The sequence below is a fragment of the Pelobates fuscus genome, chromosome 11, assembly GCF_036172605.1.
Source record: "Pelobates fuscus isolate aPelFus1 chromosome 11, aPelFus1.pri, whole genome shotgun sequence".
In the NCBI taxonomy this organism is placed as follows: Eukaryota; Metazoa; Chordata; class Amphibia; order Anura; family Pelobatidae; genus Pelobates; species Pelobates fuscus.
In genome coordinates, this window is record NC_086327.1 from 49,732,166 (window position 1) to 49,758,437 (window position 26,272).

Below are 26,272 nucleotides of genomic sequence, written 5' to 3' on the forward strand. Positions count from 1 at the left end.
TCCCAGAGAAGTCTTTGTCCCTTAAGCTGGGCTGTTCCATCACTATTAGAAAAATATGTGGCATCATGGGTTTTGTAAATCAGTGGCTAGTCTGTCTGCTGAGGCCTTCTTGAACACAGGCCAGAGTGGTGTCCCCTTTTTATCACATTTAGTGATGTACCGAACTGTCCGCCGGCGAACAGTTCCCGGCGAACTTAGCGTGTTCGCGTTCGCCGCGGCGGGCGGACACATGCGCAGTTCGATCCGCCCCCTATTCGTCATCATTGGGCAAACTTTGACCCTGTGCCTCTCGGTCAGCAGACACATTCCAGCCAATCAGCAGCACTCCCTCCCTTCCACACCCTCCAACCTCCCTCCCAGCATCCATTTTCGATTCATTCTGAAGCTGCATGCTTAGTGAGAGGAGGGAAAGTTTAGCTGCTGCTGATTAGATAGGGAAATTGATAGCTAGGCTAGGGTATTCAGTGTCCACTACAATCCTGAAGGACTCATCTGATCTCTGCTGTAAGGACAGCACCCCAAAAAGCCCTTTTTAGGGCTAGAACATCAGTCTGCTTTTTTTTTTTTTTTTCCCCCTGTGTAATGTAATTGCAGGTGCCTGCCTGCCAGCTTCCGTGTGAGGTTCACATTGGATACTGTGCCTACTTGCCCAGTGCCACCACTCATATCTGTTTTAACAATTGGTTAAGCTTTAGATTTAAAATAAATAATTTTTTTTCAATGTAATAGAAGAGCAGTTGCCTGCCTGCCAGCTTCAGGTTGGATGCCTTGCCCATTTGCACAGTCAGTGCCACCACTCATATCTGTTTTAACAATAGCTTAAGCTTTAGATTTTAAAGAAATCTTTTTTTTTCACTGTAATAGAAGATCAGTTAGTTGTCTGCAAGCGTCTGGGTGTCAGGCCTACTTCAGCGTGTGCTCTGCAGACCTGTGCCAGCGTGCTTTGACAGTTGCCAATCATATCTGGTGTCTCTTTAGCGTGCTTTTACAACCAAAATTTTTTTTTTCACTGTAATAGAAGAGCAGTTGCCTGCCTGCCAGCTTCTGTGTGAGGTTCACATTGGATACTGTGCCCACTTGCCCAGTGCCACCACTCATATCTGTTTTAACAATTGGTTAAGCTTTAGATTTAAAATAAATAATTTGTTTTCACTGTAATAGAAGAGCAGTTGCCTGCCTGCCAGCTTCTGTGTCAGGTTGGATGCCTTGCCCATTTGCACAGTCAGTGCCACCACTCATATCTGTTTTAACAATAGGTTAAGCTTTAGATTTAAAATAAATAATTAGTTTTCACTGTAATAGAAGAGCAGTTGCCTGCCTGCCAGCTTCTGTGTCAGTGTGTATCATGGTCTCTGTGGACGGTGAACAGTCTCTATTCTGCTCTGTGTCAGTGTGTATCATGGTCTCTATGGACAGGGAACAGTCTCTATTCTGCTCTGTGTCAGTGTGTATCATGGTCTCTATGGACAGGGAACAGTCTCTATTCTGCTCTGTGTCAGTGTGTATCAGGGGTTTTGAGGACGGGTGTCAATCCATATCTGCCAAGTGACCCTATGTAGGGGGAACAGTCTCTATTCTGCTCTGTGTCAGTGTGTATCAGGGATCATTAGGATAGGTGTCAATCCATATCTGCCAAGTGACCCTATGTAGGGGGAACAGTCCCTATTCTGCTCTGTGTCAGTGTGTATCAGGGGTTTTGAGGACAGGTGTCAATCCATATCTGCCAAGTGACCCTATGTAGGGGGTAACAGTCTCTATTCTGCTCTGTGTCAGTGTGTATCAGGGATCATTAGGATAGGTGTCAATCCATATCTGCCAAGTGACCCTATGTAGGGGGAACAGTCCCTATTCTGCTCTGTGTCAGTGTGTATCAGGGGTTTTGAGGACAGGTGTCAATCCATATCTGCCAAGTGACCCTATGTAGGGGGAACAGTCCCTATTCTGCTCTGTGTCAGTGTGTATCAGGGGTTTTGAGGACAGGTGTCAATCCATATCTGCCAAGTGACCCTATGTAGGGGGGACAGTCTCTATTCTGCTCTGTGTCAGTGTGTATCAGGGGCTTTGAGGACAGGTGTCAATGTTAGGTGATTTCTGCCCTTTATGGATTAAAAGCAGACTCTGCATCAACTGTGCAATTCTCCATGGGAGTTTTGCCATGGATCCCCCTCCGGCATGCCACAGTCCAGGTGTTAGTCCCCTTGAAACAACTTTTCCATCACTTTTGTGGCCAGAAAGAGTCCCTGTTGGTTTTAACATTCGCCTGCCCATTGAAGTCAATGGCGGTTCGCGCGGTTCGCCGCTTAGCGAATATTTGCGGAAGTTCGCGTTCGCCGTTCGCGAACCGAAAATTTCGGGTTCGCGACAACACTAATCACATTTATGTCTCCATCTAACCTATAAAGTTCTCATATCTGAGGACTTTAACAAATGTCTTAACAGGGTTTATATCCCCAAACGATGCAAGTGTCACATTGATCTGATCAGGGGAAGGGTCAGTATGCCTCATCTCTTGAATCAGCAGGTGCCTCCATGATTTGTTATTGCGAAGCTAAGGAGCCGCTAATTTGCTCCCGAGTCAGAACTCTGATGGCTCTAGATCCTGTCTAACGATTGGCCCAAAGCTTCTGGGAATCTGCCAGCGTATATCTTTCCCAGTAGGTTATTTTATTTGTTTTAATAAAAATAAAAATAAAATATTGTGCATTTTGTCAGATTGTGGTAATTTAGATGGAACCCATGTATATTTTTTTTATTTTTTCCATGAACCAGTAAACCTTTATGTACTTCTTAACTGCATTTTTTTGTGTTTTTTTCCACTGTAGAAAATATAAAGTGTTTTTTTTTTTTTTTTTTTTGGAAGCAATACACATTGACTTACCGTAGGCTGTTTACAGTGAGCCTCACCATTAACAGCCGGCCGGTTATTCTGATTATTTAATCGGTAAAATACAAGTCACATGAGTTTGAGTGTGTGTGTTTTTTTTTTTTTTTTTTTTGGATCAAGACTCCAGGATATCCTCATTATCTATTTTGGAGTTATCTAGTATTCTGGCATAAATAAACTTTCATTTTATCGGTGTGAATGGTGGTGTGGCCAGTGGCTGGACTGTTCTGATAAATTTGATGTGACTTACTAATAACTATTAATGCAACTAAAATGTAATTTAGAAGAGGAACAATGTATATTATTTACACAGACTGATTTCTAAACACATTTTTTGTAATTTAGACACATTAATGTGAGTATTCTTGCTATAGAGCTATGTTATACACTTGGACACTTCAATAACCCGGAGCTCCTAGAAAAAGTGGGACATTAGGATAGAAAGGATGGACAAAGGGATTTGTGGCAAAAATAGGGAGTACCCCTCCTAAAAAGGGACACTTGGTTGGTATGAGTCAGTGCATTAGCTGTACTTAGACCTCGTTGAGGAGTCCGAAATGGACAACCATTTAAATCACTTAGCAAGTATTTCTGTAAAATTTCAATTCTGATTTCCAAAAGTTTAGCTAAAAATGCTGCCTATCTATATCACATTGGTAGGAAATCATGTAATTGACTTCTGATGTATTAAAAAGAAAATATATCAGTTTGCTCTGCGCCGTTGATGATTAAAGCTGTATTTCATTATTATTTTTTCCTTTTGTTTCCAGAGCTTTTGATGACCTACTTCTGACCCAGATAGAAAAGACCTTCTCCCTCTCAGTAATACACACTACAAACCATGACTGAAGAAATAGAACGTCCCAGGAGTGGGCTAAGTGTCACCAGCAGCGTAGTCACTACGGCTTCAGTCAGCCAGGGGTCAAGGGTTAGTATCTACTCCCCTCCCTGTATTTCCTTACCCATGCTGCGATAGAGGATCAAAAGAAATAGTCATTAAAAAGACTCGACTCTTGTTTCACTACAACTGGTGTACATTAGTTGGTTTTTCTAGATTTAATTTTGTTTAAGACATTTTTTTCGTACTACATTTTTTAAACCTTTTTGCCTCACTCTTCATCCTGCATTAACGTGTACGAATTTATTGTTTAAAAAAAAAAAAAAAAAAAAAATCTGTCTAAAGAAGGGCTTTCCCGTAAACCTTCTATTGAGTCACCGAGAGAGTAATCTTATTGTGTAGGATTGGAGGATAATGCTACATCGGTATCAGTGTGGTTTATTGCTCACTGTAGGTGGGAGTTGCGTTTTTTTTTTTTTTTTTATATATTCTAAACCATTATGTGATGGCAATCGTGATTGAACTCACAGCTAAAAAAAAAAAGCTCATAGAATCCCTCCAATTCAGTCTTGTAGAAGGGGCCACTCATACATGCTTATAATCTATTCTATGCTATCTACTGACCAAACACTGTGATAAGGTGAGAGCCGCCAAGAGAACACATTTTGAAAAGCACTGTATATTTAAAGTTTGTGTGTTTATTGCTGGAATCTTGTCATCTGAACCTGAACTGATATCCAAAGTATCAAAACATTTTTTTTTTTAGCTGAATGAAGCAGTTTTGGTGTATAAATCATGGTCCTGCAGTCTCACTGTTTAATTCTCTGCCATTTAGGAGTTAAATCATTCCTATTTCTGTTCATGCAGCCCTAACCACCTCACCTACCTGTGACTGACACCGCCTGCATGAAAACAAAAAAAGGTTTTTATCACCTGCTCTGTAAATTGAACTTTAATCTCACACACAGGAGGCTCTTGCAGATTCTAGAAGGCTATTAACAGACCAAGAGATACGAAATTCTAAATTAAACAGACTGTGCTATACAGGAATCTCCAATATCTAGATTATTTTTCATGCAGTCTTTAGGAAGACTTTATAAATCACATCGAGGGAGGTGTGACTATGGCCGCATTAACCAAGTAATTTCACTCCTACATTGAGCAGTGAGAGTCCTGGAGCATGAGCTGTGCACCAAACCTGCTTTATTAAGCTATAGTTTCTCCTTAATATACATTTACCGGAGCTGTTTCAGGATTCTAGATCAAATGTATATTGAAATTTTGCATTGGTGTATTTTAATAAAACATTTCCAGTTTTGCATGACTTTGATAGAATAGAGAACGGAGGATGTGCATTTATTTATTAAGCAAAGAAAGTAAATATCATTATTGTAATATATGACCTATGTTTTCCCCTCCCCTCTCCTTTTCCAAATAGCCATCCACTAGATCTATAAAAAGAGTGCACACATTCGGAAAAAGAGAATATTCTATAAAGAGAGACCCAAATTCTCCTGTGGTGATTCGTGGATGGCTGTATAAACAGGTACATTGAGAAGCTCACATCTGCCTCATGCATAGAGATACTATAGTTTTTGCTGAAAAACACCTGATTTCACTGTTAAGATAGGAAGTTAAAGTGTGTTTAAGAAATGCCCAAGTGGACATGTGCATGGATGGCATTTATGTGCAGAAATCAGAGCAATGATGTTGCCCTAGGCATAGATGTTCTGCAGAGTTAAAGGGACACTCTCTAAAGCACTTTAACTGAAATGTGTTGTTTGTGAAGAGTGTTACATTTTATTGTTTTTGTTTTTTGTTTCAAAAGAAATTGGCACTTTAATAAATTAATCATGTTACACCCCCAGACAATCAGAAAACGGGGCCTGACACTTCCTGGTTTGGTTAGCTTGGTGAAGCAATTGCTTAAAACACCTGCCTTGCAAAGTCTTCTCATTGAGCTGAATGAATGTATCTTGGACCTGAATTTTAAAGAGGAAATACTGTGAATTTTTTTTTGTCATTTTCTGAACCATAGTTAAAGGGATACTAGACTCACCAGAACAACTACAGCTTAATGAGACGGCCACTGGAGGTGCTTCCTTGGGCAGTGCTGCTCAGTGTGCAGCACTGCCGTCCAGTGTCTCCACGCTCTACATTCAGATGCTGAACTTTCATCCTAGAGCTGCATTGGTTTAATGCATCTTTATAAGGAGCTGATTTCCTTGCCAATTTCAGCCAATCCAGTGTCCCTTTAACAAGGGTGTAGACTGTTATAGATTTATATCAATTTTTATTGAAGATTTACAATATTCGATGAGCAAAGAAGCAAAAACATAGGGAAAAAGTTAAATGAGGTTGCATAACCAACATTATTAAATGCATATTTGTTCATGAATTGGATATATACGGATAGAACAATTGTTAATCTAGAGTGCAATAACCATATCGCAAGGAGTGGTCCATCCTCAGGGAGAACAAAATAGAAAGTGGAAGAGTAGGGAAAGAGAGAGGAGACAAAAAGAAAGCTTTAAATGGCGGCGCTCATTATCCATCAATTTTATCAGGGGAATCAAATGCCTAGAGATGAATTATCCAGAAAGTTATTTTAACAAATATCATTCAATATGGAACATTTTGTAACACTATTTTATTTGTATTTTCCTGTAGGATAGTTCTGGTTTAAAACTATGGAAAAGAAGATGGTTTGTTCTTTGCGATTTCTGCTTGTTTTATTATCGAGGTAATCTAGAATGATCTAAAAATGGAGTTCTTTGCTTGTAAGCATAGGGGTTCTGCATAAATAAATGTTTAATGTCTAGCACAAAGCATGATGTACTTTAGTCATATATTTACATTTTCATCCGTATGCCATGTATAAAAATGCCTAAATGTTCTTTATACACAAGCACAAAATGTAGGATAACTGGGAGCTGTGGTGCATGTTTTTTTAATACATAACCTAGAAGGCTTAAAGCGGCTCTGCCATGAAATGCTCATAAAGACGGTGTTGGAATTTAATTAAAATTACAAACACCAGTCAGATGATAGAAGACAAAGTAGAGACTGCTTTGTTTTATGGTAAATCCTTAACTTGACCCCTGTTAAGTATTGATGCTTCCTCAACCATTGTAGCAACCCCTGTGGGACTAAGGCATTGTCTCACTCATCACAAGACAATATCTATGTAGATTGCTGCAATCGTGCAGGGATCATCCATAGACATTTGTGCTGTATTCTCATGCATGTGCAAGAGTACAGCACTGATGTGGGCTCCTGGCAGATGAAAGACCAGTTGCTGAAGATTCAGGATGGCAGTGCATGCGTGGGACCACATAAGGCACCTCTACTGAACCCCTAGGCCACCATTCCCCAAGTGGTGGTGTCTCCATCAGGATGCTGAATCGTCTGCATTGTGGAAAAAAAATGTAGTTTTTTTTTTTTCTTTTCTACCCACAATGCAGAATGTAGAGTGTAAAAAAAATAAAAAATATTTAGCCATAAACAACATGCATTATATTTAAATGTAATATACCGGTACCTTTACATTTATTGAGATGAAAAAGTGTAGGCGCCAAATTTTATAAAGTCTCCATTAATCTGCATTTTAGGTCGCCAGCAAAGCAGCCTTTAGTAGTTAAATATTTAATGATTATAGTAAACCTTTAAAGGGCAGTCAGCATTTAGTTATTTTTTTCTTTCATTGAGAGACTATAAAATTCAAATAAATATAATTCATGTCCATATTTCCAGGGCTCCATGCTGTTTGATTTTCTTTACTGATTGCAAAAAAAAGATGGCTTTATAGGTCTTATAATTCAGGGTTGCAGTCCCCTTCTCCCAGGTAGTGTTGGAGCTCAAATGTAATTGGTACATTTCATGTTGGGTGATCGTTATGATACTTTTGATCAAACTTTATCTGCGTGTCATAATTTGCCAATTGCCATCCCTACTTTAGTACCTTCTATCGTAAAACAATGCTTACATTTCAATTGTTCTAATTTTTTGGGTCTCAGACAGCAGAGAAGAGACTGTGCTGGGCAGCATCTTATTACCTAGTTATGAAATCTTACCTGCCAGCCCACGAGAGGTGAAAAATCGACGGTTCAGCTTCAAGGTACGCTTTATTGAGTTTTTTTGATCTTAAGTAACAAATGCCTACATTTACATACACTGATACACGTATACTATAAGAGAAAGCATCTGTACAAAGTTTGTGTTTTTAACTGTCCTCTGTACAGACTTGTATACAAAAAACTCTTTCAACATTCAAAACACCAGTGCAAATGTTAACAATCGTATACTTGAGTGGAAATGGTGTACAGAGGTACTCATTAAATATCCATAGTAATACATACAGAGATTAAACCAAATGTATTGTAAGTCCACAATAATCATTTAGAAACCAATCCGTATAGTAAACCAGTAACTAGAATGGCAACAACTCCCTTTAAAAATAGTGACTGGCTTTCAACCGTGGCAGCCACCAACTTCCTGCTGCTAATACTTTTGTAGTCTGTAACCTATTCTCTAAAGTAGCAACAGGTATGGTAACAAGAAGTGGCTGATAACCAAAATGTAGACACAAGATTGTCGTTTACGCATTATTTTTGTGGCATCTAAACCAATAAGCTGGCTCTGCACGGCACAATTTAGTGCAGGAGAACTAATTAAAGCTCCGTATAGGAGCCTCTGGCTCCCCATAAAGGCAGTTACTGGTACCCAGCAGACCCCAGATAAGCAGACAGTTTGACTACTAACATTGGAGATAATCCTGGCAACATAACTGCTATAGTGCAATATATAGTGGTAATAGTTCTAGGTGTTCCATTTAAAATATCTTATTTGACCAATATCTCTAGGGGGAAAAAAAACATAAACAGAATGCAACCTTTCAGCAGATTTCATAGGAATGAGTGTATGGTTTATTTAAAGCACTATTATTTTATTGCAGTACAAATAAAGATAGATCCAGATAATAGGTACTGTAGATACACACTATAGGTGAAAAGCTGCCACTCAAATAGGCACACCCCAAACTGCCTATAAAACAAAATAAAAAAGAAAAGGATGGGTATAAACCCACCCAATGAGGGCACTAGACACTACAAACAAGTGAGTGGTTGGTGCCGGGCTTTGTTCCCTGGTCTTAGAATTGTACTGTTTTATACTACTTTTTGGCACTTGCACATTGTATTGTTTCATATTTATTTTTATATTTACTGCTAATTGTGCAGAATAAAATTTGATATTTTTAATATCCCATTTTTACACTTGTTTGTAGTGTCTAGAGCCCTCATTGGGTGGGTTTATACCCATCCTTTTTATTTTATTGTACATCTGTAGCAGAAAAGCTTTGTGTACTTGACTAGTGTTGGTGATAGATGCTGTTGTAACCTTCCCCTCGAACATCTAACAAAACGAAAAAGTAAATATAGGAAGAACACCATTGGAGATGGCTCCTTCATTTGTGGTTTTGACAGCCATTTAGCAAAAATGGTGATAGAAGCCACACTCAATCATGCCATTTTGCAAGAAACTGATGATATTGGTGCAAAAAACTACTGCAAAGCAAACTTGACATTTTGTTATTCGTCTTCTCAGGATCTTAGTGCAAATTATTACTATGGCATTAATATATTCTAGATTTTAGATGTGCAAAGAACAGTCGTATGGACATTGTGCATTTACCATAGACTACAGCACATCTACATTGCAAAGAAAGATTGATTGGAAGAGACTAAATGTAGGACACCTGCCCTTTTTGAATTGCACAACGAGAAACCTAGAGTTCTAGAAATGCTATAATGTTGTAGCCATTCCTGACTGGTTGTTTGTATCATTAAAGGCCGAGCATCCTGGCATGCGGACTTATTACTTTGGCGCTGACACACTTGAGGATATGAATGCTTGGATCCGAGCCATGAACCAGTCTGCCCTGGTAGTTTCTGAAGACAAAAACAAGTATGCACGTTGAATTTCTTGTTTAATAGACTCAGAATATAGAATACATTATTGCAGGCTTTTCTGTGAACAGCGAGTGCATTGTCATCTGTCTTCACAGTGAGGGTATTATTGAAGCCATGAATAGTCTTGATTACTGAATATCTAAAGTGTATAGACTCTTTAATTCTACACCCCATACAAAAAATGGAGACGTCTGACAAGAACAATCCTATAATTACTAGAAAACTAATCACAGTGAGCTAGTTTCTTTTTGAAAATTTTTTTTTTTTTTTTTTTTTACAATCTTAAATGGTAGGATTGCAGAAATCAAATAGCCATTTTCTTTATAGTCTTTTTATTTATTTATTTTATATATAACATTTGCATTTTGGTTTTCTTTTTCTTTTGAGCTTAAGAAGACTGCTAAAACAATTTGGCATCTCACAGTGGTACAGTGCCAGTGCATTCTTATGCACCATTACTACTATATTCCTTTAGAAGTACAGAACACCAATTGCACTGTTATAATGAATTTACATATTTGTTGATAGAAATGCCATGGTCTACATTGATTTTATTTTTTAAATAATTTTGGTTACATTGTTTGTCTTTGTGACTATTTTTATTTCCCTAAGCAGGATTAACCATGTTCACAACTTGACAAATTCAACGCATGATGACCTGTATGCAAGCTACGAGGATTTCTCCCACACCGGGATCAATCCGTCGGGTGAGCATGCCAAAAGTGCAGAATCTCTTGAGATTGCGCAACTCTCTGAATCCAGATCACAAGACGAAAGTTCAAGGGACAGTCTTCCAGAGCAAGACAGGAATGGAGACTTGGATAAGGATCAGCTGTTCATTGGTCTCAGAGAGTCATTAACAGATGCAATGCAACATTACACATCGATCGCCCAGAATGGGTCAGTCCCACCACCCACCCCTGAAAATGGAGTGAAGAACATGGAACTCACTTATAGTAGACAAGAGTTGGAAAGCAAAAGATCCTTGGAGCGGAAAGACTCCATTCCAGAAGATGAGGAGTGGGTGCCTTTTCATAAAGATCAATCTGCATTTAAAGAAACTTCAGAGTAAGTAACTGTTTGAATAGGAAATTACAATTACAAAGATGTTTGAGTATAACTGGTTATTAAATGAGTTTATTGCTTTATCGTAACTAAAACCTTGTATAAATAATGTATTTGTTGTTCGCACACTATAGGAGTCAGTTTTCATACAGTTTAAACTTTTTAAATGATTTACAAATTTTCGCTTCAACACCATAAATATATTTTTCTCAACTTAATAAGCCGCTGCAAAAGTGGACTGAAAGACAAAAGCATACTAATTATTTTTGCCATCTCCTAACAACAAAGTTTAGTACATAAGAGGAAAATGTGTAAATAATGGTAGTAACACTACCTTAACCTGTCACTCAAAGTAAATGTCAAAAGTCCCCAGGACCACCTAAAAACCCGCAGAACCACCTAAACCCCTTGCGTTCCTGTAAACCTTTATTATATCAAATCTGTCACGCCAAAGTACTGGCGATTTTGTCTTTATTTTTTTCTTCTAAATGACGTTCTAGTAACCACTCTTTTATGTATAATGAATGAACATAGGCTTGTTTCACTAAACTATAAGTTATAAGTAAGATGTATCTGTTTACACACAGGTCCTATGGTGCCAGGAGCCCATCCAGGATTCCACAAAAGGGTTTTGAATGTCCACATGATGTTTATACAACACCCCTCTCTCGCTCTGCCCCTTCTTCTCCTGCTGTACTTCCTGCACATGTATACAGCTCTGAGGTTGGAGATAGAATCTGGAGTTCAAGAGATGAGAAACCAATGCCGCGGACTGATCTTCTTCTTGGAAATGTAGATGGCAGAAATGTAGCCTCTTCGCCTGTACATTCTGGGTCACCATCAAGAACCATAACTTGTCAATCGCCCGAAAAAGCAGAATATGTAGTACAAAGACTAGTTAAACCTTCAAGATCATTTTCACTTCCACCGACTCCATCTGAGATTTCTAAACATCGGATGGTAAACAGGATGTCGCCTTCAAGTATCAATTATGGAAGTTCATCAACTAGTGAGAAGGCTCCATACTATTCAGACAGCAGTCACATGATACCTGTGTCATATGCTGGAAGCCCAACCAGAAAAGATGCTCCCCTTTCTCCAAGCCTTAATCCAAAGGTTCAGTCTCCCAAGGCCCATGTGGGCTCCATTGATGAGTTGGTTGTACCTGGATCTCCTTCTCAGGGAAGATTATCAGGCCGATCAAACACGCCTATTGGGCGGGTAGACATCCTTCCTTTAGAAGAAAGACTCTCAAATTCTGCACCTCCTTCCAGACATAATGAAGAAAGATCTGGTGAATATTTCATAACCAGCTCCAAGACCAGATGCCATATTGTTAAGTCCTCACTATCAAGACCTCAAACACCGTCTGATCGGTATGATGTCATACCATCTGATGATCCCTACTCTTCATCTACAGTGGCAAAGGGTAGATACTCCCGGAGGTCACAACCTCTTGGAGCTGAAGATGAAAGACTAGTAGATGGTTGTGGGGTACCTTTGCCACCCAGATCTCACGCATACCCAAACCGATTACAAATCAGGCAAAATAATCCAAATGAAAGAGTTATAATAGAAGAGTACCCTGCAGAGTTATCGCTTACTCCATCCCTCAGACACCGAAACCAGGCACCAAGGGTACGTAACATCATATGTGGGGTTTCTGTGCCAATTAAATATCTTAATATTCAATGATTTGTTTGAACAATGTTTGGTAAAGCACGTAAACATTATGCATCTGTTCATGACCCAAAAGTGATTGAGGGGAAAACCTGCTCATGTAGCGTTATATAGGTTAGTTTATGCAACGGAGTAAGGCCACTTGAAATAAAAAGATTCAGCTGTAAGTAGATTACGCCATGTAGCTCATTTTGTGATATTTGGTCACCAATGACAATACCCCAGATCAATCATTGGATAAAATGAACGAGGCCCTAAGACAGTAAATTTTATAAAAATTATTTAATTCAGATCATATCATTATGTGTTGATCATTTACCGTATATACTCGAGTATAAGCCGAGTTTTTCAGCCCATTTTTTGGGCTGAAAAACCCCAACTCTGCTTATACTCGAGTCAGAGTCTGTATTATGGCAATTTGCATTGCCATAATACAGACTGGGGGGAGAGGGGGGCTGGCAGAGCTGTACTTACCTTTCCTGCAGCTCCTGTCAGCTCTCTCCTCCTCCGCGCCGTCCGTTCAGCACCTCGGTCAGCTCCCAGGTGTGAGCTGATAGAAGGAGCTGCACGGACGGCGCAGAGGAGGAGAGAGCTGACAGGAGCTGCAGAACAGGTAAGTTACAGCTCTGCCAGCACCCCTCTCCCCCCCACTGAACTGCCACTGGACCACCAGGGAAGGAGAGCCCCCCTCCCTGCCATGTATCAAGCAGGGATGGGGGACGAAAAATAAATAAAAATATAAATAAAATAAGAAATAATAATAAAAAATAATAATAATAAAAAAAATTAAAAAGGGGGGTATAAGGACCACTGTGGGAGGGGGGGGGGGGGGTATAAGGACCACTGTGGGAGGGGGGGGTATAAGGAGCACTATGGGAGGGAGGGGGTGGGATAAGGAGCACTATGGGAGGGAGGGGGTGGGATAAGGAGCACTATGGGAGGGAGGGGGGGGATAAGGAGCACTATGGGAGGGAGGGGGGGGATAAGGAGCACTATGGGAGGGAGGGGGGGGATAAGGAGCACTATGGGAGGGAGGGGGGGGATAAGGACCACTATGGGAGGGAGGGGGGGATAAGGACCACTATGGGAGGGAGGGGGGGGATAAGGACCACTATGGGAGGGAGGGGGGGATAAGGACCACTATGGGAGGGAGGGGGGGATAAGGACCACTATGGGAGGGAGGGGGGGATAAGGACCACTATGGGAGGGAGGGGGGGGATAAGGACCACTATGGGAGGGAGGGGGGGGATAAGGACCACTATGGGAGGGGAGGGGGGATAAGGACCACTAGGGGAGGGGAGGGGGAAGTAAGGACCACTAGGGGAGGGGAGGGTAAGGACCACTGGGGGAGGGGGGTGAAGGAACACGGGGGTGGGGAGGTAAGGACCACTGAGGGAGGAGGAGGGGAGGTCAGGACATATGGGGGGGGCAAATATCCTTGCACCGGCCCTGCACACACTGCATTCATACACACACTGCATTCATACACACACTGCATTCATACACACACTGCATTCATACACACACTGCACTCATACACACACTGCACTCATACACACACTGCACTCATACACACACACACTGCACTCATACACACACACTGCACTCATACACACACACTGCACTCATACACACACACACGCTGCATTCATACACACACACGCTGCACTCATACACACACACGCTGCACTCATACACACACACGCTGCACTCATACACACACACGCTGCACTCATACACACACACACTGCACTCATACACACACACACGCTGCACTCATACGCACACACTGCATTCATTATACACACACTGTAAATAAATATTCAATTAATATATTTTTTTTAGGATCTAATTTTATTTAGAAATTTACCAGTTGCTGCTGCATTTCCCACCCGAGTCTTATACTCGAGTCAATAAGTTTTCCCAGTTTTTTGGGGAAAAATTAGGGGCCTCGGCTTATATTCGGGTCGGCTTATACTCTAGTATATACGGTACTCAAACATTTTACAGATAAAGATACTCACCACATTAGTGTTGCTCTGTTCTTGTTTTTTTTGTTTTGTTTTTGTTTTGTTTTTCACTATCCGTTTTTTGTCAACAGCATCAGTTTGGTTTTGTTACTGCAATGTTAAGGGATTGTTTACCATTTTAGCATTTTTCATTAAGAGTTTGTCTTCATTACAAAACTTAGCAGGTACTTTTCTATAATCTGATTTCCATCATTTGCTAGTAACAATTACTTCCTCCTTCTTTCTCTGTCAGCAGTATTCTGAGAGGTCATTACTTGCTCCTGGAGCAGTATGTTCTGGACGAGGTTTTGGGCTTGGCTGTGCACCCAGACACTTGTCAAAAATGGTAAGTGTGTCATTATATGACCACGTGAATATGGCTGTTGGCATGTACAGTATATCCGAAGAAATAGATGATCACGATGTGAATTCAAACTAAACCACAAAATAGATTTTTCTTTTGAATTTGTATGACTCATGATGGTTGAAGTACAAAGCCAGAGCATCTCTCTAGACCTGGATACATAAGCTAACTGTTAAATCTCGGTTTCTTAGATTTTACATTTCTTGTGGTTGTCCGTTTGTTAACAACATTTTTGAAAGCCGTTTCATTTCAAAGCATCAGGTATAGGTCTGTGGGTGAATATGCTCCAATACTGTAAGCATCATACCTTCCTTTAGTCTTTGACCGTTGCTTAATGGCACGAAATGTTTTCCATCTGTTTATCTATCGATCTATCTCTTGTCTCTTTTCAAGCTCTGAGAGAGAGAGAGATATCTAGACTCTCATTATAAAAAAGTTCTTGTACAAGTCTAAATTCTAAAGTCTTTCTATGACCGCACCTGTTTTAGTCTCAAATACCTTTTGTTCAAGAAAACAAAATATCAGTGAGCAAATGCCAGTAAACAATGGAGCTAATAAGCCGCAATGCAGATTCTTATAGGTTTTATAGTAAGTGGGTCCGTACATAAAAATGTCCCTACAATGGAGATTATTTAATGGGATATCCAAAGGCAGTGGCTGAACTAGTGTAGAGAGGGCCCTGGTGCCAGAATTCTTTTTTGAGCCCCTTCTAGTGCAAGAGTGCCAAAAAGATAGGTCCCCATCGGTCATACAACACCCGCGATGCTATGCCAGCTGGAGATCTACCATTTGCGCATCCTTGCACTTGTGAGCAGTGTTTGTGCATTTGAATATAAGCATGCTTTTGTGTAGAGTATGTATGTGCATGTAGGGGTGTATTTGTTTGTACTATTGCCATTTGAATTCAGTGGTATACTTGTGTAGTGTTTGCGTTACAATGCAGGGGTGCATTTGTACATAGTGTTGGATTTAAAATGCAGGTGTGCTTTTGTGTGTAGTGCTGGTGTTTGCATAGAATATTTGTGTTTTTAATTGTGTTTGGATGTTGTGTTGGCATTTACACTGAACAAAATTATAAACGCAACATGTTTTTGCCCTCATTTTTCATGAGCTGAACTCAAAGATCTAAGACTTTTTCTATGTGCACAAAAAGCCAATTTTCTCAAATTTTGTCTAAATCTGTGTTAGTGAGCTCTTCTCCTTTCCTGAGATAATCCAATCCCCCCTTTGTAATTTTGTGTAATGGATGCCGTTTATACACAAAATTGATGTTGGCCGTCTGGAACTCTTGTTCTGTTAATGACACTGCTAGAGTTGGACTTACACTTCTGAGAGCACAGTGCTTTATCTATTTATACGCAGTGATTCTTACTAGAACTCTGCCCATACAGACTCCAGGCACCATGACCACTTTAAAGCACAGGACCCTTTAACATAGCTGTGTTTGATTGTACAATCCCTACATTTACACACTTTGAAAATGAGACACTACAACGAATACAGTTAGAGAAGGATTATAATTACAAAAATAAATCACTACTCTCTTTAAATCTTTTTTTATTTTTTTATTTTATTGCTACAGGGCTCTGCCAGCTATTCCCAGCTACCTCCCCTGCCTCCTGTCTCGGGCCGACCAGGTGCTCATGCACCCACTGGAAAGAGGATGTCTCTCAGTGTTCTGGTATTACACACATGCATTTATTTAAAAACTAGTGTAAAAGAACTAGCTGTGTATACTAATGTCAATCCTCTACAATACTATGAAAAACATACACAAAGTACAAGTTGAATAATTAAGACCACCTATAGGAGGGAGTGTACCCTAGATACAGAGTTTTTGTTGTTGATACAGTTAAATTTGTACCCCAGAAAATCATAAGACAGGACTTATAAGAAAATCCATTTAAAACATTGTTTGTGTAATTATGAAACCTACACACAGTTCTTCGGGATTTAGTTTCACAATACATGGGGAAGACACAGCGTCTTGCACAAGTAATAATATTTGGTATCGAGTAACTTGGTGAACCCCCAAAACAGGTTATAGAGTGAAGGAGATTGTAGCAAAGTAACCATATTGGCTAGGCAGACATAGATCGGTTCTAAAACTTTATACTGCATAGTTTAAACTTCATGCTTATCTAGTGCCGAAGACGTGCAATAGAAAAAAAGACTGATAACCTAGCCAGACAGAATGTGCTCTGAAGAAGCTAAAAATCAGTGCAGCAAAAAATTAATGGAGTAAAGGGTTGCACAGGACCTCAAAATTTGAAATATACTTTTGTAGGGCAGTGCTAGCAACCATCATAGCCAAGTCAACAAAAAATAGGGTTGTAGAAAAGCTAGGAATTGTAAGTCTTTGTAGTTGTAGTTTTGTTTTGGCCTTCAGAGAGTCACTGGCCAAAGATTATAATACTAATACTTCTCTTGACTATTGTATATGTGCATATTCTGTTGTCTAGACGCTTCTCGTTTTACTGATTATTTTTTGTTCACATACTTTAAACAAAAAAAGCCAAAGTAATTCTCTTGTTTTAAACTTCTCAGCCATCTGGCTCTACAACTTATCGGGAGAGAGCCCTACATCAGCCTCGCCTGGCAGACAATAGCATTGATGTAAGTAATTTGGACTTGGGGTGGTGCACAATCTCTTCTAAGAGGGCTGTTCATCTTTTAAGTAGCAAGAAAAAACAGTGACAATGTTAATGAGACCAGGAGCTGATATAAAACACAAGTACACAAGTAAAATGATTTAAAAAAAGGCAAACACACACAAAAAAACACGTTTTTAAAATATGTTTATTAAAATAGTCCACTTTAGATTCACAGAGATGTAATATAACATCCCAAGTCCACTATATTCATGATATGGGTACCAAATAAACAGTTGCTGGAATGGAAATAATGTGGAGTCTGTGCTTAATGCTACAAAGTAGATACATACTGTAGCAAAAATGAAAGCACTTCTTGCTAAATGTTATAATGCCTCAAATTAGAAATGGTACACACAATCCCAAATGGAACAATTCACTTTTAACCATGTATTGGGTAGTGAAACCTCAACCAATACAATTTAGCCTTGTTTCAAATATATGGAAAAATAAAAATGCAAGAAAAGTGTTCTCTGTAGAAACATTGAATTTATTAATAAGATTAAAAACACTTACACGTTTGAAATGTAAAGTTTGCGTGTTGGGGAATGTAGTCCCTACAAGAATCCACTGTAATCCTCCCTCCATGCCGGCTTTCTGTTCAAAAGGAGATGAGAAGTCCATGGGATTTTGTAAATGGGACCGTCGTGCGTTCCAACACGCAACCTTCCTCTGTTCAACAGCAGTAAACCTTGATTTTGGCTTGTGTCAAACTCTGCCTGACAGTAGCTTACCGTCATAAAAAAGGAACTCCGCCTTTCGCTTTTTTTTTTTTTCAAGATATTTGACACCTGGCTGAATTATTGATTGCTGTTAAACTAAGTGAATTATTCCATTTGGAACTTTGTTCAACTTTTAAACTTGCCAATCTGATATAGTTTGATATAGAAGATAAATATGGAATTCTCCAGCTTTGTCTCATTGATTGATTGATTGATTGATTTTGACCTAAATATTGAATGTGGGCACACAGTAAGTAATCTATTGCATAAACCCTGCAGTGAACCCCTTTTAAATCTGCAGTTTCTCCAGGTAAATATCCTGAAAACTAAAGTTTGTAACCAGTTTATAAATGTCAATACTAGGTACTTCTGACAAAGGTGTGCGGTCAGGATAAATTGCTTGTCAGCATTGAAGAGGAAACCACTCATCTAAGAGCAGAGAAGGTAATTTCTTCAATTTTTATTTTTAAGATACCATGTTTTGTGATAGAAATGCTGAGCGACGACACCGTTGGGCGCAATAGAGGGGAAATTGGTGGTATTTGGAAATTCTGTTGAAAGATTATATGCCATTTAAATCGTGAATCTAGGCAGCGTGCTGAAATAATTGAGAAAAATATGGGCAGTGGACATAAATGCTTTATTCTATAAATTCATGTTTTTATATAATACTGTGCTGAAAAAGTGTTAAAGGCATTAGAATAAATTGGCAGAGATTTGTTTACGCATTATGAAACCGAGAAAATTATATAAGAGAGCATTTTGTTAACAAAAAAAAGAAAATTTTGAGAACTCTGAGCAAACATGCAAAAGCTTAGAGAAACTCTGTAGCTTGCCTTTTGGTTTGTCCCCACTAAGGTCTCCAAGATGTTTTTGCTCACTTGTGCCATTGCAAAGAGAATCTATACCATTTGCATATCGGTCTGATCCCACCAATAAGCGCAGTCCACAAAAGATATGCCAGCAAGTCCTCTCTGCACGAGAGATGCATCACGTTTCGGCCTTCTTGGGCATTGTCATCAAGTTGTAGCTGATACCGCAGTAAGCACAGGATTCATGTCTGGATTATCCTTTGATCTTGGGGAGAACCCGAGCAAACACATTGCAACAAAAACAGAGAATATGAGAACTCTGAGAACAGGCAAAAGCTTAGAGAAACTCCATAGCTTGCCCTTCAGTTAGTCCCCACTCACGTCTCAAAAAGGATTTTGCTTACTTGTGCCATTACAAAGATAACATTTTGTGATTAGGTTAGTCTCTTAACAGTAGTGATTTTCTGTTAGACATTCATAAGAGAAGAAAATTGTCACTTTCCAATTTCAACTGTGTATCAGGATCCTATTATTGCCATTTATATAGCGCCAACAGATTCCGTAGCGCTTTACAATATTATGAGAGGGGGGATTTAACTATAAATAGGACAATTACTAGAAAACTTATAGGAACGATTGGTTGAAGAGGACCCTGCTCAAACGAGCTTACAGTCTATAGGAGGTGGGGTGTAAAACACATTAGGACAGGAAATGGCAATTAAATAAGGTGGGAGTGAAGCTGAGCTGGAGGAGAGAGAGTGCTGCCCTTTAGGAGAGGGTAAGAGACAGGTATGTGAGGTAGAGGTTACTCTGGGAGGCCATAAGCTTTCCTAAACAGATGGATTTTAAGGCACTTCTTAAACGAGTGAAGACTAGGGGAGAGTCAGAAGGTGGTAGGCAGGCTATTCCATAGGAAGGGAGCAGTCCGTGAGAAGTCCTGCAAGCGTGAGTTGGCCGTAGAGGTGCGAGCAGCGGACAGGAGAAGGTCACGGGCAGAGCAGAGAGACCGAGAAGGGGCATACCTACGGATCTGTGAGGAGATATAAGAGGGGCTAGAATTGTTCAGTGCTTTATAGGTATGTGTTAGCACTATGAATTGGATACAGGAAGCCAATGTAAGGATTGACAGAGGGCTGAGGTGTGAGAGGACCGACTAGAGAGGAACATCAGTCTGGCGGCAACATTCATTGCAGATGGAGAGGGGAAATATGGCATTTGGGAAGACCAATCAGGAGAGGCTTACAATAATCCATGCCAGAAATTACTAGAGCATGGACAAGCTCCTTGGTAGCATCTTGCGTAAGAAAGGGGCGGATGTGGGCTATGTTTTTAAGATGGAATCTGCAGGATGTGAGGCTCAAAGGTGAGGCCAGAATCAAATGACGCCAAGACAGCGCGCTTGCAAGGATGGACTTATGTGGATACCACTAACTTGAAGGGAGAGCGAAAGAGGAGGATCGGTATTAGGGGGAAGAAAGACAAGGAGCTCAGTTTTAGAGAGATTGAGTTTCAGAAAGTGGGAGGACATCCAGTCAGAGATGGAAGAAAGGCAAACAGTGACATGTTGCAAGACGGCAGGGGAGAGGTGCGGGAAGGAGAGATTTATCTGGGTGTCATCAGCATATTGGTGGTATTGGAATACAAATGAGGTAATAAGCTTGCCAAGAGAGGCAGTATAAAGCGAAAATAGAAGGGGACCAAGGACAGAGCCTTGGGGGACTCCAACCGAGGGAGGAGGTGTCATTAGAAAAGGAGACACTGAATGAGCGTTGGGAGAGAGAAGAGGAAAACCATGAGAAGACAGTCACAGAGACCAAGTGATTGAAGAGTTTGAAGAAGCAGAGCATGATCAACGGTGTCAAAGGAAGCAGAGAGGTCAAGAAGAATTCATATGGAGTAGTGGCCTTTGGATTTAGCTGCAATTAGGTTGTTAGTAACTTTTAACCTTTTTTATGACTTTATTTGTGCAGCCCTAGGCACACCTCCTGCATGTTACATGCACAGACTTCTTAATCACTTCCTGTAATGAGTCCTCTAATGTTTACACTTCCTTTACTGCTAATTCTGTTTTATTAAAAATGTCTTATCGCTTACTCTGCTAATACCATGCTAAACTCCCCAGGAGCCTCCTGTATGTAACTAAAGTTCAATTTACAGAGCAGAAAATAAAAACTTTTAAAGATGCATCTTATTGAAACCAAAGCCATTGTGTTTTTTTCATGCAGGCTGTCTCAGTCACAGCCAGGGGAGGTGTGACTAGGGCTGTACCCTAGCTGTATATATATAATTTTCTTTTTTTAAGTTAGTTTCTTTATTATGCTTATTTTTGTTTTTAGGAAAAACTAGAGGATGCACTACAAATGACGCACCACCACCTTGATGAGTTCCAGGGTCAAGATCATATTATAGAAAATATTTGGTACCAACAGAGACTGCTGCAGGATGATCTTGTATATGTGCGTGCAAGACTGTGTGATCTTTCCCTGGTAAGAGTGCAATTTGAAATGTATGGTATAGACCTGCATATCTAGAATGCCTAGAGAATAACTTCTACAGATTGTGCTTGTAGTTTGCCAAAAAATAGTTTAATAGTATATTTGCATACATTATTTTGTCATTTCTTTATGCAAATATATACTTTATGAACAGAATGTAATCATGCTGCTCGAATTTACAGGAAAAACAACCTCATAGGCCGTATGTTGGCACTATACTAAATTAAAGGAACAATATAGGTAGGGTCAGGAACACAAACATGTATTCCTGACCCCATAGTGTTTAACCCACCATTTAGGTGGCTTGCCCTCCCTTAGCCGCCCCCCTATAAAAGTTTAAAACTCACATTATTTCCAGTGCGGCGATGGTCAGCTGGCACTGACTCCGCCCCCTTTGTGACATTATCAAAATGGCCGATTGGATTGGCTAAAATCGGCACAGGGGGTAGGGCCAAATGCCATTTTGGCCAATCAGGACCTCCTCATAGAGATGCATTGAATCAGTGCATCTCTATGAGGAAAATTCAGCGTCTCCATGCAAAGCGTGGGGACGCTGAACATCAGGGCTGCTTTTTCGGAAGCACTGACCCAGGAAGCACCTCCAGTGGCCATCTAAGGAGTGGCCATTTGGAGGTGTGCCTAGAGGCAATGTAAATACTGCCTTTTCTCTGAAAAGGCAGTATGTGCATGAAAAAAGCCTATTATACTCACCAGAACAACTACATTAAGCTGTAGTTGTTCTGGTGACTATAGTGTCCCTTTAACCTTTTGATATGGGCCAGCAGTAAGTTGAGAACAATCAAACAATCCACACATCCGTCCTGCCGTTGTTAGAACCATTCTTAAGTTACATCAATGAAGACTCATTATTCACTAATGTATAAATGGTTTGGAAGTCAAATTGTATTTCAATGTATATGTATGCCGTCGTTGGTATCTATGAGACAGGTGAAGTGTATATGACTTTTGATTTCCAGTTTGAGACTAGAATTTTTTTTTTTTTTTTTTTTTATAGGAACGAGAGCGAGCATGGGAGGAATACAGGGTTCTTGACAGTGACTTGCAAGCATTGAGGGAGACTTTGGAACGCGTCAGTCAAATGGGGCATCCACAGGTATTAATAGTAACGTATTCAATGACCCTTAAAGGGACAATCAATAGTAAATTACCAGCACAAATAGACCTATAATACAGACCTTTTAATTAATCTGTATCAATGAGGGCATGTGTCTCAGTCAAAAAAGGTGACTGAGGTACACTGCAGTTTGTTACATTTTAAAATACATGAGGAAAGCAGTGGTCGGGGTTCAGGTGGGCAAATTCTAGTGCCACCGTAGAAGGAAAAAAAAAATCCCTGCCCTGAAGATGTGTATTGTGATTGGTGCAGCATTCTGTAATTATTTTGACTGATTCACTAATTAGTCACTGCTAGAATAGCTCCACTTGTAGGTACAGTGTATACAATAAATGCCTATTTGTGTTAACACCTTAAGGACACATGACATGTGTTACATGTCATGATTGCCTTTTATTCCAGAAGTTTGGTCCTTAAGGGGTTAAAGTTATACAAAATTCTAAGTGCCAGACACCAATCTTTTGCCATTATAATGACTTTTTGTCAGCATTTTTTTCCTCCCATGAAACCTCTCTTATGAATAAATATACAACATTGTACATGATTAGAATTCACTTAGCACATTTATCAGTGTAAATTAGAATAATTTAACTCGGAGACTTTAACTCTGAGACTAAGCATACCGACAGCCCCTTGTTCCGCATTGCTAATCCAACCTAGGAATAATCCCATTAAACTCCCCTTTTAGGACATTCCATGGAAGTGTTGTTTATAATTTGCACTTTAAGGAAAAAAGTCTCTCTAAGGATTCCTGTGTATTTTCTCCAATCTGGTATTACAATTGCAGTGTACAATGATATATTTTTTTTTTATTCTGTAATAACATTCCTTTTTGATGATGCGTGTAATGAAAACCGTTCTGTTGGATAAGGTTTTAGCAATCGCTTATCTGTGGGATTTAACAAACTTTTTACATGTTTTAATGTAGGAGCAAGCTGCCGCCCAGCGTGATCTTTGGATGATCAATGACATAATTTCTGGCCTGCGATTTAATAAAAGCAGTTTCCATGTCATCCCTGAGTCAACACGGCATCCCGGTATGTAATGCCCTGACCTTTTCATTTCTTTTATGTTTCATACTGTATTGACATTATTTGAAACCATGTACTATTGGTGAAACGAGTTGGTGTTCTAATGGTTTATATTCACTACCTTTTAAAGCAATGAAACTTATTCGTAGGGCTAACAGGGTTATCTGGTTATCTCTGGCTGCAATCAGTCTGACATCCCTTAAAAGTGTTGCATATTAATGTGATCTTACTCTGGTTCACTTCACATTGGGGATATATGAATTTCGTGTACTGCCAGGTAGAAAATTTTAACCCTGTCTGAAAGAATTGTTGTTTTATAATATAATTCTATATTGGTTTGGCATGGCTGACATTTCATAACATAACAGATCCAAGTTAACACTGGGGTAGAAAACCTCAGTCCAATCCTTTCTCTTCATAGCACAGTTGGCTAAAATGTTTCTGAACTCCAAAAAACTGAACTGAGTTTGTTGTAAAAAAGCTGAACCATTGTCTGCTCGATGAACGATTTTTATGCATCTGTGGATCAAGCCATGCCTTTTATTTTAACTACCCCTCAAGTTATCACACCCGTAATAGCAGGATTCATTTGGTCCAGGATTATCTACATCAGTTCAGTATATTAATCAAAAGGTGGACCCTTGGTGGACTGTTCAAATCTGCCATATTGATTCTTCCCTAGGACTTGTATTGTGAAAATGTCCGAGGTATAATAATCATTAAAGAAGTAGAAATAATTTTTGTAGAAGAACAAACTCTAAGAGAATACTGGTCACAAAAAAGCCCTTCGTATTAACATCTTGTATGTATCGCTTTACTTTCTGCCGCAGGAATAATGGCTTCGTCCCCAGTTGGAGAACCCCAGCCTGCGTATCAGAGAAGCTTCCTTCATCATTCCGGTCAGAACCATCTAAGCCAGAGAGAAGGCCATGCAGTAAGTCTTCCGAATATTGTGGAATCCTATTTCTAGAGTAAAATGCTAACTTTCACAGGAATGCATTGAACCATTACCACTATAATGTACTATAGAGGTTATGGTGCTTACATTGACCCTTTAGATCATGGGTGACCAAACCTTTTGGCTTTCCCGGGCCAAATTTTAATATTTCATTTCTTTAGTAGATAACTGTATTTGTTATCCTTATTTGGTATTGCAATGTTTAAGGATACCAAATTAGGGAGCTATTTACTAAACTCACGTATGTGTGTGTGTATGTGTGTATATATATGTGTATATATGTGTGTGTGTGTGTGTGTGTGTGTGTGTATATATATATATATATATATATATATATGTGTGTGTGTGTGTGTGTGTGTGTGTGTGTGTGTATATATATATATATATATATATATGTGTGTATATATATATATGTGTGTGTGTGTGTGTGTGTGTGTATATATATATATATAATCACAGTCCTATACATACACCTTATTAGACATACATAATGACTGGCATGCACACACACACTTAGTAATTAAGAAGTCCACCCAGCCTCCCTACCGTGCTCTGGGAGCGCTGGAGTGGATCATTTCCCTGGTGGCCAATGCTTGCTGCTGTGATGGGACCACTACACTCTTCCTGCACAGGTCCCTCGTTCGCCCAGTAGTGATGCCGAGATGTCCTATCCCAGCTGCCGGCTCACTGCAGGGCACACGAGGGACTTGTGTAGGAAGAGCACAGTAAGAAATGGGTCCCTGCTTCTGTCGCCGCCTGGCAGCCAGACAGCAACTAGGCTGCAATACAAGATGTTCAGTGCCTCATGTGCGCTGTGGGTTACATGCCTGCTTTAGACAAGTGTGGGTGGGGCGGTCTTGCAGCATCCTGTCACCGCTCCCGGTCTGCGAATCGCACCAGATTGGTGCGGTCACTTAAAAAATAAACAAGACTTACCTAAGTTGCGCGGGTCACGGACAGATCCGCTGGCGCGTCCATCCCAAATGAGCGCGGCGTTCCTATGGACGCCAGCCGCTGTAAAAGCAGCACAAGATATAGCCCTGCCTCCAGCAGGGTTAGAGGTCACGCAGACTTGTGTGCGCGGCCACACAAAGCAAGCACACGCACGTTCTGGAGTCAGGTGACCCCTGTCCACCAATGAATGAAAGGGAAGGGCTATATAAGCCCATTTCTTTATTTCTTCCTTGTCCTGTTGTGGTTATCACTTCTTTGGTTATCAGAGAGCGCGTTTGGGTTATTGATCCTGGCTTATTCTGATTATCCGTGTTTCTGGTATCCCTGACCCTTTGGCTTTGTCTTCTCGTTTTTGCTCCTGTCTGTGCCCCTGACTTCGGTTTGTTTCTGTGTATTCTTTCTACGTTAAGTCCGACCATTCTAAGGACGTTTTTCTAGTTGACTTGATTCTGCGTGTTAGGCCACAGCCCCCTCCTGACACATCCTAGCCCCAGTTCAGTGCACCTTTGATAGCACAAGTTATACTGTAAATGTTGCTGATATCTTGTGACACACCACAGTAGTAGTTCGGGGACCCCGCATGTTCAGAATTTAATATAAAGTCAGTATAAACCCAAATGCGTTCCAGTTACGGGTTTTAAAAAAAAATAATTATGGTATCATTTCCATTCTTAAAAATATTTTGCAGACAAAAGGGATCTAATG

The 26,272-nt window shown here is 40.0% G+C and overlaps 1 protein-coding gene across 5 annotated transcripts in view; it reads left to right on the forward strand.

Annotated features, from left to right (window-relative positions):
• Positions 1–26,272, forward strand: part of LOC134577864 (pleckstrin homology domain-containing family A member 7-like) — a 97,148-nt gene that overhangs the window by 56,699 nt on the left and 14,177 nt on the right. For 2 of the 5 annotated variants that reach the window (XM_063436773.1, XM_063436776.1), the window contains exons 2-16: positions 3,655–3,812; positions 5,161–5,268; positions 6,393–6,465; positions 7,739–7,839; positions 9,571–9,686; positions 10,304–10,759; positions 11,344–12,394; positions 14,699–14,791; positions 16,392–16,490; positions 17,357–17,425; positions 18,546–18,626; positions 21,331–21,480; positions 22,505–22,603; positions 23,553–23,661; positions 24,486–24,589. In XM_063436773.1, the coding sequence (XP_063292843.1) occupies positions 3,726–3,812; positions 5,161–5,268; positions 6,393–6,465; positions 7,739–7,839; positions 9,571–9,686; positions 10,304–10,759; positions 11,344–12,394; positions 14,699–14,791; positions 16,392–16,490; positions 17,357–17,425; positions 18,546–18,626; positions 21,331–21,480; positions 22,505–22,603; positions 23,553–23,661; positions 24,486–24,589 (2,796 nt within the window). In that variant the 5' untranslated portion in view covers positions 3,655–3,725. The remainder of the gene's footprint in view (positions 1–3,654; positions 3,813–5,160; positions 5,269–6,392; positions 6,466–7,738; positions 7,840–9,570; positions 9,687–10,303; positions 10,760–11,343; positions 12,395–14,698; positions 14,792–16,391; positions 16,491–17,356; positions 17,426–18,545; positions 18,627–21,330; positions 21,481–22,504; positions 22,604–23,552; positions 23,662–24,485; positions 24,590–26,272) is intronic. The other 3 variants (XM_063436775.1, XM_063436774.1, XM_063436777.1) reach the window with 3 other exon arrangements.